General features: G+C 40.9%; 1 protein-coding gene across 1 annotated transcript in view; it reads left to right on the top strand.

The window, feature by feature from the left end:
- BCAS3 (BCAS3, microtubule associated cell migration factor) overlaps positions 1-12,149 on the top strand; it is a 685,966-nt gene that overhangs the window by 60,712 nt on the left and 613,105 nt on the right. The window contains exon 6 of the mRNA XM_018556659.1: positions 2,381-2,514. Within this exon, the coding sequence (XP_018412161.1) occupies positions 2,381-2,514 (134 nt within the window). The remainder of the gene's footprint in view (positions 1-2,380; positions 2,515-12,149) is intronic.

The raw sequence follows: 12,149 nt of genomic DNA on the forward strand, positions 1-12,149 counted from the left end.
CCTGGTATGGGGGGGGGGGGTGCTTGCCTGTCCCTCACCCTTTCCCACTCTGCCAGGCCACTGCTCAGATTAAGGTCTGGTATGGGATTTTAGGGGGGAACTCATGTATTTTCATTTTTTTTCCTTTTTGGGGCATGGGTCCCCCCCTTAAAATTCCAATTTTTAACAGTGAAATGTTTCATCCTGTTTGCTACTGTTGAGGTAGCAAAAAGAATGACCGAGCAGAATGCTGTGCGGAGCATTGGGCTATTCGATCTCTGCTGTTTGGCCCCTTTGAGAATAGTGGTGAACAGCAGGAAATTAAGTGCCAAACGTTCACTGCGGCCGAACCAGATGTTGCATCAGCTGAGTCGAACGGAATCTTCTCTTCAGTTCGGCCAAACGTGCTGCGGCTGTCTGGCCAAACCGAAGGGAGGTGAAGTGAGCCAAATGCAGCCGATTTACTGCTAAAAATAGTTATACAGAGCTGCAGTGAATAGCCAAAGATGGTTCAGCTTACATCACTTCGGTTTGGTTATTCATTTGGCTGCCCTGGAGATTAAAATAGTGGCGGTCGAAGTTTTTTGTCACACAATATTTGTTCAAGTGTTATCAAAACCAAATTTTTTACAAAAAAGTGCATGAAAACCATTAGTCCAGGTGCAGCAGGGCCATATTTTTAAGCTGTGCACTTAAAGATAGCATAGCATACTACGTTAGCTATGAGCACCGAGAACTACCTACCCTATCTACAAAATAGCAGTCCTTCCAGTGTAAGACAGTGCAGTGACCTGCGATTTGAAAAATGCATATCACCGCTAGGGCACATAGAAAACAATTGTATTTTGTGTGCTGTTCCAACCACAATGTTGGTGTGATGTGAGGTACACTGCGATGCAGAAAACCAGGGGTCACTGCACTGCAGAGACCCTTAATGGAGTGTACACTTTTGTCAGGGTTTCTTACCCTTCTTTGTCCAGTTGTTTGAAGCATATGTAGTGTTTCTGGCACCGTTCTTCTTTGGCGCCCTGTTATGCTCAAACCATCATCATCATAATTCTGCAGCTCCTGACAAAACTCCAGGCAAATACCTGTCCCAGAGTGATGATGCAAGCACAAGCTCATTATTTAACCATCAGCTTGTCCATTCAGTCTCCGCCCTTGCGTTTGTTCTGATCAACCAAGTGCACTGCTGTTGTTCCTGGTTTTTGACTCTGGCTTTGTTTCCGTTAATTCTCAGTGTTCCCTGATCTAGTTCAGCTGACTACCTATTGTGGCTTCTGACCTCTGGCTTGGCACTGACAATGTCCTGGACTTTCTCCATTGTTTTTGCCATTTACTGTTATAGTTGTTTTCAACTCCGTTTATATTTTAAACCTGCAGTTTAAGTTTCTGTCTGTTTTTTTGTTCCTTTACAACTTTGTACACTGCCAATGAAGTTCTAAAAAATAAACAGTGCCTTGTGTTGTAACAATGCAAGGCACTGCACCTACCCGCTTCCATCCAGTAGACACGGTAGAACACTGCATTGCACTGTGTAGCTAATGTAAACATATAATAAGCTCGGTAAATCTACTTTAGATTTACCATGTTTATATAATGAGGGTCGATCTAAACAATAAATTATATATCCAATCATGCAGACCTTTGAACACAATTGTTCTTGGTACATATAAAGGAGATTGTATAATCAGATTTTAACATGCAGGTTCAACTTCAGGCAATGTATACATATTTTATTATAAAATGCCCTCATGTAAATGTAATGTAAACTACATCAGTTTCAATTCTGATCTGAGCTTAAATCCCATTTCCATCTATGCAGTGGCATTTTTTTAAAACAGGTCAGCAATGAACACTGAGTGTACATGAAGTACACATATGTAGTTGCTGTATATGAAAACAGAAACTTACATTTTTTGTTAGCTGTCCTCCTCATTCTCATGGGAATGCAAGCTCTATTTGAGCTCTACATGTATTAGTATTCATAGTGGCATTCTCCCCTCTTCCCCCGGACAGTGTATTGTGTGCAAAGGCAAAACTAGTGTTTACTGATCGTTTTAGAATAAATAAAAAGGAGGGGAAGAGCTGTTTACAGCCCAATTACCATCTGACCCTGGTGTCTGACTTTCCTGTGGAGAAAATGTTGAACTTTTAGGCTTCAGGCCTAATAAAACCTTCATTAAAAAATGAAGAACGCCTGCAATTTGAGTCATGAAAATGTACACACATATACAGTACATTACCACACCTCTTCATTACCACAATAAATGCTAATCACTTATATAGGTGGAAATGGACTTTAAGTATTAAGACAACATGAACAGGCATCTCACAATGACAAATGTATGTTAGGCGTGAATAAAGATATGAACATGTTGTATTTGTTCTGATTTTCTAGGGATGCTGCTGGTCACGTCAGACACACAAGGGCATGATTTCCATGTATTCCAAATCCTTACTCACCCGTGGTCATCTTCACAGAGTGCTGTGCACCACCTGTACACCCTGCATAGAGGAGAAACTGAAGCTAAGGTAAACTCACTTTTTACTTGTATTATGTATTGTAAGCTATACCTTCAAATGGAGAGTTTTCCATTGACTGTCTACTTAGCAGAGTATGGTTTAGGGCTTTCTGCCCATTTTTTTTTATATAAATCATAGTGGTCTGCCTTTGCAGGGGCTCTTTAGCATAACAGTGAGCACAAATATCTCTCAGCCTCCTGGCTATTTGTTGTTCAAGAGCCATGTGTATTGGTGCTTGAATCTTGGTGTCCTTTGTGGCTATCAAGGAGTATATTTTAATTAAAGCTTTTGTACCCAGGGTTCAGCTTTAAGACAGAACTACCCCAGTCTTAGCCTCCCTGCTGAACTGGTTCCATCAGTAACCAGGCTGGACCTCTGCCCTGATCAGAGCAAGACTGTAGCTTGCCTAGCTAAAACACTTTGGTCTGTTTAGATAGGGACTTCCTCTGCCCCTTCACAACGTTCAACTCTTGCACTCGTACATCAGTTCGGTTTAGGTGAGACTGGCCTGGGCGTGCAATTCCCCACATGCCAGGACTTACACTGCTGTTGCAGCACATAGAAGTGCTGACTGTCTGCAGTCGTCTACTTCGTGTTGTCTCTCTCTGCCTTAAAATTTTGTGGTGACCTAGTTGCTTATCAAAGTAGTGTTTTAAAGTATATTAAGCAGGATTATTTTTTTTAAAGAAAAGACACTGCTCGCTGAATGATGTGTGCATTATAGCTATCAACTGCCAATAAATAGCAGCTGAAGGAACTACAAGTGTAAAGAAAAAAAGTATGTCATACTACTTGTAGTGTCAATGTTATATTTCATCAGCTGCCATTTATTACTTGATGAGCTTATAAATACTGTACAGAAAAGGGTGCTTGAATGATCATATTCAGAAATTTTCCGGCATAGTCTAACATATATATTACTAATGCAGTGAACCAGGGGCGTCCCGAGGCCAGGTGTCACCCAGTCTCCAGACCAAGGGACACCCCGCCGTGACATCACCTCGTGTGTGTGTGCGCGCGCAATTACGTCATTGTGCATGCGCTGCCATCTGATTGAGAGAGACGTTCATCCGGCGGGATGAGGTATGCCACCGGGTCCCCTCCTCTCTCCTGACACTGTCGGGCTCTCGGTCCATGACTGAGTGCCCTGACTTTTTAGAGGGGGGTGACACCAAAATGACCATCAGTCATTTTGGTGTCACCCCTGCAATGGTGTCACCCAGGTGCACCCCCCTTGTGACGCAACTGCAGTGAACATCCATTATTCCATAGCAGAAGTTGTTGTAAAACCCTAGGCTTAAAGTGTATGTAAACCCTAACAATAAACATGTCTTATTTGCTACCTTTTGCTCTGCTGAATATACCATTGGAACTATTTTGTTATATCCGTTTTATAATTTTGGGTAATAAAAAAAAAAAATACCCGTTGATCATGCCAGAAATTCAGAGGTATCTTGTGTATTATGCACATTTCCTATCTCAAGGAGAGTAATTAGCTTTTCTAATTATCTTGGGACTACATAATTATTAACCTTTATGTGGTATAGATGAAAGTGTGGGATTGAGTAGTATAGCAAAAGAAAACTAGGCAGGGGTGACAGCACTTAGTTCCCAAAAATGCTGCATGCGGTTTCTTTTGCCCTTATGTATACCTAACATCAGGCTCTTCTTACATAAGAAAACCTGTAGAAATCATATGTCCAACTAATTCAGCTCACAGAAGTCAGTGCATACTGAGAGTGAGGAACATATTGCGGGTGCTTTTAATTACTGTATAATGAATCTACTATTCACTTCCACGATGTTTCTAGGCCTCGTTCTGTTGGTGTGCGCATAGCATAATATTTGACAACATGGGTGGAGTGTAGTCATATTTCGTGAGTGTACACAATTAATTCAGGAAGTATGGTTATAGGAGAACTATGGGGTTAAGGCTTTTCCCCATAGTTCTCCTTAGGGTAACTGGAGGACACAAACTAGCGTCCTCCCGTCACCCTAAGCTCAGTATACCACGAGCTACAGCTCGCGGTATACTGAAACACCACAGTATGCCGCGAGCTACTGCTCGCAGTATACTGAGACGCCGCAGCTAAACGGATCCCGATAATTATGTCTAGATCCGCCCAGCTGCGTGAGTGACAGCTGGCTCTGCCTGTCTAGAGGCAGAGCCAGCTGTACCCGCCACCTCCCCGTCCGAGCCGCCAGTGAGAGCTGGCGGATCGGAGCGCGGAAGGGGGAATCCAGCCCCTCCCCTGTCACGGCAGAGAGCTGTGACAGGATCGAGAGGTGAGCGAATGCCGTTATGTGTTCGCTCACTTCTCGATCTACTGAGCCGATCTGTGACAGTCTCATTGTCACAGGTCGGCTAGAACTAGAAGGTGAGTGAAAAGCACTCCTCATAGTTCTCCTTTAAGACTCATGGACCTGTGTTGCTGCAGGTTCTGAGAGGTAGGCTTAAAGCCAGTTATTTCAGTCAATACATAAAATTGGCATTTCTTATGTTAAACTGTGCACATTTTCACATGACCGTGGTAGAGGAAGATCTTCTGTCTGTGCAGTTTCACACCATTTTGTTAGCTACTGTTAATTTGTCTTATTCTGAACATGGATAGTATGCATGCATTTCTTTGAAACACACAAACATCCCCTTTAAAGGCAAACTGTATTTCTTCTTTAAAGTTTATAAGTTGTTAAAATATAAGATAAAATAATAATGTCTATAAAATTGTGTTCTACAAATAAACATTAAATATATGACAAATGTTTCCCAGTGCACTATGGCAGAGATCAAATGGAGTCGTCCGGTAAGGGGTGATACAGGGTCCCTGACTACTGTGCATAAATTGATTCATATACTTTAGTGTGCTTAAGTTATTCAGCACAGCAAACAGACTTGTGTTATCAATAGGACTAAGGTGAGCCCAAAAAGCATAAAGCTGGCCATACATGTATAGATTTTTTTTTCTATCAGCCGAAGGTCAGATTGAAAAAGGTGCAACAGATTCCTCTACGCTAAACTGTGTGGATGGAGGAATCTGTTACACTTTTTCCATCTGACCATAGGCTGATAGAAACAAATCTATAGGTGTATGGCCAGCTTAAGAAAGAATGCTGTGAACTAAATTTGCAGGCTAAAATATATATGCAATATTTTATTTTTATCTAGCAACAAAAAAAAAAGGTTTATTTAATCTTGACCATAATTAATAAATCAACTGTATATGATACCCTTCCCTCTTTTTATATAATGCCCATTTCCATAATATTCCCCCCAAACCTCTATATTATACCTCTCCCCCATTTTTACTCCTCCCATAACATTATATAACACCCATGCCCCCTGTACCTCTGTATATATCACTGCCCTATTTTTTGCCCTTCATACCTTTATGTAACACTTTCCTAAATATTATACCCCATACCGCATATATAACACCCCTCCCCTGTATATAAAAAAAAAAAGAGAACATGACTGGGCAAAGTGACAAGGTTCCTTGATAGGTCACCCTTCACCACAGCGCTTTCTGTAGAAGTCCTGAGGAATATATGATATTTATGGTTATGGGGAGCATGTGACCTTCTCCCGTTCCTCCCAAAATGCAGTGGTCATGCCTGAGAAGCCAATCAACAGGCCTAAACACTGTCAGGTGAGGAAGGAAACAAAGTCATTAACTTTATGTAAGCTCCACCACTGATTGCCACAAAGTTTACATAGGATTTATACTCAGTGCTCCAGGGGTGCCCTATCAAGAGTCACATATCTCTACATGGGCAAAGTTACAAATTATCTTCAAACAACAATATGTCCATATCCATGTTCAATTCTCAAATGCTCTTTCAGTTTTGTATAAAAATCTTTATTGCTTTTTACTTAAAAGCGGACCACTCCCACTAAATAAATTAGCACTGCCTTAATGAACCATTGAGAATTGAATGTAATTCATATATTCTAGATTACATTAGGTGGATGGCATATTTATAATATGTCTTATTAGAAATAAAATCATGTTGAGAATGCATGCCTAATTATTTGAGTAAAGAGCTGTTTGTGGTCTCTGACTTTGTGAGAAAGCTTTCATCTGACAACAATTTTCCTGTTAAGAGTGCATATAGGGTAAAACCAATAGATAAATTCAGCATTAAATCATCTGTGGTTCAAGACATATAAATGCTTTATTACCTTACATATCACAAGTTTCCCCAAAAAGGTTTCAAAACCAGCAAAGTGCTTACAAATTTGTCTGTGTTGCTCACATGCTTTTAATGCAGTGTGTTGTAGTGCATTTGGATTCAGCACTAGCAGACAAACATCTAACCAACAAGAGAAGTATTAGCTTTCTAAACTGCTCCCAAGATATTAAACCAGTTCCGCAGCAGCATAAAGTTGGCGCCTGTGATTGCCAGAGGAATGCTATTATTGGTAAATGAAGTATTCCTGCTATCGTGTTTAAATAATTTTATAATAAATGTGTTTGCCCTTTACATGTAATGGAGAAATGCATTCACAGTTTGGAGACTAATGAAATTATACTGCTTTTTTCTACCACATGGGGATTTTCAGCAAAGAATGCTATGCTTCTTTGACTTTTTGCACTGTACTTGCCCTGTCATCCTGGTGTCTTTGTAGCTGTATGAGGTAGCTGTGATCTGTCTCAACATAAAGCATGTCTTGCTAGGTTTCCTTGTTATGGATTTCCACCTATACAAGCAGACCCTGACAGACAGATGATAGAGGAATCAGTGATTGTTCTTTTGAAGCCATGTGTATTGTTTCACTGCTGACACCAAATGTTTCTCCCTCACTCCCTCAAACTGGCTCCCCCTCATTTTTTCATATCATAAACCTGCACACTTGGACAAAACAGGTGTTCATGCTTAGTAATCTTATAATTAGGAGACAAAGCAGAGTGCTGTTGGATTTTGCCAGCTTGTTTGAAGGCCCTCTAAAGTTTGCAGCCAGACTAAAGGTGCCCATACACCTTACGACCATCGCAAGACTTTTGTCTTGCGATGGTCGTATGCTTCTTGAAAGCCCATACGATCTGCCCACCTTGGACGGGCAGATCGTACTTACGATCATCGAAAGCCCGCCCCGCTGAGGGCACACACCGGCCCGTTCCGCAGCTATCGGGCGAGCAAGCTAGAAACCCGCCTAGAATCGTACGATTCGCGGTGGGTTTTCGAACATGTTGTCTCGACAAAAGACGTGCGACCGTACAGTAGAAACGGTCGCACGTCTTAGTTCACACTGCTCGATTCTCATACGATCGCGGGATTTCGCCCGATTCTCGTATGAGAATCGAGCAGTGTATATGATCGACTTTGCGTCCGATAATTGTATGTGTGTATTGCAGTGTCCGACCAACATTACTGTACCACTTTTGACGGTCAAGCATGTTTTAAAACTTTGCTAGATCGTACAATTGTCGTAAGGTTGGTGGCGCTTCCGTCCGTCAAAAGTCGTACGATCTACACTGCACTTGCGCTAACGAAAATACGGCAAATCAATTACCGCATTTCGTGCAGGTGCTTTTCGTTAATTACGGCTAAATTAATCTTGGGATCAACGGGGCAGGATGGGGCTGCCGTACGACTATTCGATCATCGGACGAAAAGTTTCGTCCGATAATCGTAAGGTGTATGGGCACCTTTAGTAAAGGTATCCAGAAATAAATAGGCAATCATATGAAAATTGTCAGGGAGCAACTTTTGTCTTGTGAGTGCATACACATATGCATGTCAATTCCCAAATCTGTACACATGTTCAGAGCTTGCTCTGAACATGCAGGACTATAAGTCTAATGTCTATGGCTAGCTTGAATTGAATAGTGCCCTGCCCATGCAATGGAACAGTTTCACTTTAATGCAGTTCTTCCAAGCAGCATATATTTACCATCCTCGTGCTACCCTGCTGCTCCCTTCAGCTGCTGTAAAAAATTAAAACAAATGGTGTAAGGGACAATACACTGTAGTTGTAGTGCACACAGGGCTATGTACTCCCATTGTGAAAGTGCTTGATGGCACAGCACTGTCAGATGGAGTGAGTCACATGCACTGTCATACCTGGAAGTACCAGTACTCTGAAGTAATTCATCCGCAAAGATCACAACAGAGACTGCGAAGTCAGTTTCATTCAGATTCTAGCAGCTTTCAGCACCTAACTGGGCACAGCAAAAGTATTCATCAAGGCCTACCTGTGCATAGATCATGTAAAAGTTTCAATATATTCTTAACAAGCAGTAGAAAAAACCTTTACTGACCTCTCTAGCTATTTGTACTCTGAAATAATTAATCTGCAGAGATCACAATAGACTCTAAAGTCAGTTTCAAGCAGCTTTCACGCAAGAATGGAGAATATTTAAAAATCGGCTATTTTAGGCTAGATTGTTCACTTCTCCTGCCTTCTCCAAACTCTTCACCCTTTTAGTGAATAACCCTGTTATTGTTTCTTTAATTTAGAAGACTATCACACTGCCCAGAATAAGGTGAGGGGAGTTATGAATTCACTGCCTGTGTTGTGAACTTTAGAGATTCATTTCTCCACAATGTCTGCAGCTACAGTGGAGAATTGGGGCTTGTTTTAAAGTGCTTTTACTCTGTGTTCAGAATATGTAAATACTTTAATATGCATAGTAAGGAAAACCTTTTCTATATATTTTTTGCAAGTGCTGTGTAGATCATTAAATACAAGATTTTAAGAATTGTGTTTGTTTTTGCAGCTAGGAAGGCTGCTGATATGCAATCTAATCAATCTTCTCAACCAACACAGCACACATTTGCTGTCTGTGCTCATCCTGCTTCACATTGAAAGTCCTGCTGTATATTCCATGTGTGTGTTTTTTATGTGTGTTTTTTCACTTATGTTATCTGGAAAGTTTAAATGCAAACACTACCTTCTGGAGTTTTTCTTTAAAGTCAGTCATAACTGCAAACCTTGTGTTACAATTTTTCAGACGCAACAGAGGGAAATCTTAACAGCTGCCCGTTCTTGTTATGGTTGCTGGACCTTGCGTTCAAACTCCACCTTGAGTGATTCTTATCTCAGTCGTTGTTCCATTGAGTTTATCAGACAGAAATTTTAAATCATGCTTTAAAATCTTTAACTGTTACTGAAGACATCCAAGAGCTTGTTAGCCCTCATTTGTTATTCATATTGCTAGATGTACTTGAAAGCTATCCAACACAGCATGTAAAGTAAACACGTATACACCAGCCTACCAAATTTATATGGTATGTTCTGACTCATATGTACCACTGCTGATGTATCTATCATAGATATCATTCTTGGAGAAAATGATTGTCATTTATAGTACAAAACACATTGATCCTTTATAAACAGCAGTAATAGAAGGTAACATTGGTATGTCAGAAATAGATAATACTTGATACTATAAAGCAAAAAAATACATTGTATTACAAGTTTAAGGTCAGGTGAGGTTCACTTTAATGAACAACTCCAAGTAAAAATGTTCTTAACCCTTGCAGTGAGGCTAACCTCACACTGCAAGGATTAAGTGCTTGTTTTTTTCTACATTTTAAAATAAAAAAGTTATATTCACCTGATCCTCAGAGCTGGCTGGCTGTGACAGCATTTCCAAAAAACAGAAAAGAAGGGTCTGAAGCACAACTGCCTTTAGGGTTGAAAAATTTTTTCCTGTGACAGCATTTCCTCCTGCCTGTCTCTTCCTCCGCTGCAGTGATATGTCTCTCAGCATCCTATACACTGCGTATAGAACGTAATGACTCCGACTATAGAGCGCTGCAGTGGATGGGGAGCGAGGCACAAGGGACTGGTCTAGGAACAAGCCGGCTTGGATGACCGGATGAGTATAACTTTGTTATTTTTTAACCTAGACAAAAATGAGCACTTAACCCTTGCAGTGTGGGGGTAGCCCCAACACAAGGGTTAAATAAAACTGGCACAAAAAAAAAAGATCTTTTTGTTGCAGGCTCTTCCATGTATATGCATATATACACTAGACCTGTTCTTTAAAAAATAAATAGTAAAGTAGACTAATACACAAGCAGAAACCACCCTCCATGTTCTCTGACCTGCCCCTTCTTGGCTCCTTATCCTTACTGTTGGTAAGACTGCTCATCACAGTCATAGGTCAGATCTGAAGCGTGGAAGGAAATGACCAGAGCCAGTGACCATGGAAGCTGGTCAAGGTTTGAAGAGTAGTGTGCCACTATTCTGAATTTCTGCTGCTCTGCAGAAAATAAGTCTGTGTGTGTTGGCACTGGAGGTACCTACAGTACAATATTAGTTTTTTTCTTTTTCACTGGTTTGCTTTATGTTTAGGTATTTGAGAAATTTGCTCAGGTTGGTACTATTGTCATGACATCAGCATAGCAGTGAAATTAGCAGAAGTACAAACAACCCTCAGGTACACAGAATGAATCCAACAACAGTGCCTAAGCTTCTCCACATCATCCATAGTTAAATATGAATATTTCAATGTGCAATGATTAAGGTTTGCAGATTACTGTGCCACTGTTCTGGTATCCTGTAGCTCTGTAGAGGTGAACACAATCTGTGTGTAGGCACTGGATGTGCCTCTAGTACAAGGTATTTGTTTTTTACTTTGTTTGCCCCATATTTGGACACTAGGTTGCCTTTGGGTATTTGAGAAGTTTGTTCAGTGTTGTCATGGCATAAGTGTAGCAGTGACATTAGCAGATTTTTTTCAAGTACAAACATTCCCAAATACACAGAATGCACTTAGGGGCAAGTCTTTGTGTATAATTAGCTATAATTAGATACATTTGATTACTGTTGGGGTTCTAATGATAGTTGTCAGTATGTGGATTCCCTTATTTTATATAATTTTTTGTTTTAAAGTGGACCTAGACATTAACATTGCAAAACAAATCAGCTGTAAGTAATATAGCACTGACAGCAATCATTTTCTAGTTGCTTTATTGCCTGGGCCCATTTTGTCATCATTAGTGGAGGCATAAGGTACCACTGCGCAGCTTCTCATATTGCTAGCCACCATCACTATAATCACAAGGGTGCATAATTCCTATCGCCTGACGCCTGGGACATGCACTTCGGGTGGGCAGTTTTTTCTACATTTAGCCCTGCTTCGGGCAAGCAGGAATAAATGTACAGCGGGGAGCCGATGCACTTTTTATATAAGTGATCTGATCGGATCACTTGTATCAGCCTGACTGTCCCCCTCCCTCCCTGCCTTGGTTTTTGGGGTCCCCTGCTCTCCTGGAGGACCCGGGACCATGGCAAATAAGCTCAGGATGGGGACCAGGAAGCAGAGCGAATTACATCCGTTTTCCGCTCTGCTCTCTGTGATCAGTGAGACTGGATCGCTGTGCAGCGCCACCTGTCTTAGCTGTCAGATACTGCACAGAAGATCTGTTCTGTGTTGGAGGACAGGTTCCATAAAGAGAACCTATCACCCCCAAACTATCACATAGGGGCTTGTAAGTTAAAGTGAAAAAAAAAAGGAAAAAATTAAATAAATAAAAAAGTTTTAAAAGTTAAAAATAAAATATATAAAAATTAAAAAAGTGGCAAAAAAGTAAAACTTAAAAAATAAATAAATGATAAAAAAACAACCCTGCCACCCCCTCCATCTGCATGCAAATAAACATATGCGTAGGACATTGCGTGTGCGCGTTGAGGG

This window comes from Nanorana parkeri, unplaced genomic scaffold (genome assembly GCF_000935625.1).
Source record: "Nanorana parkeri isolate BGI_ZX_2015 unplaced genomic scaffold, ASM93562v1 scaffold245, whole genome shotgun sequence".
In the NCBI taxonomy this organism is placed as follows: Eukaryota; Metazoa; Chordata; class Amphibia; order Anura; family Dicroglossidae; genus Nanorana; species Nanorana parkeri.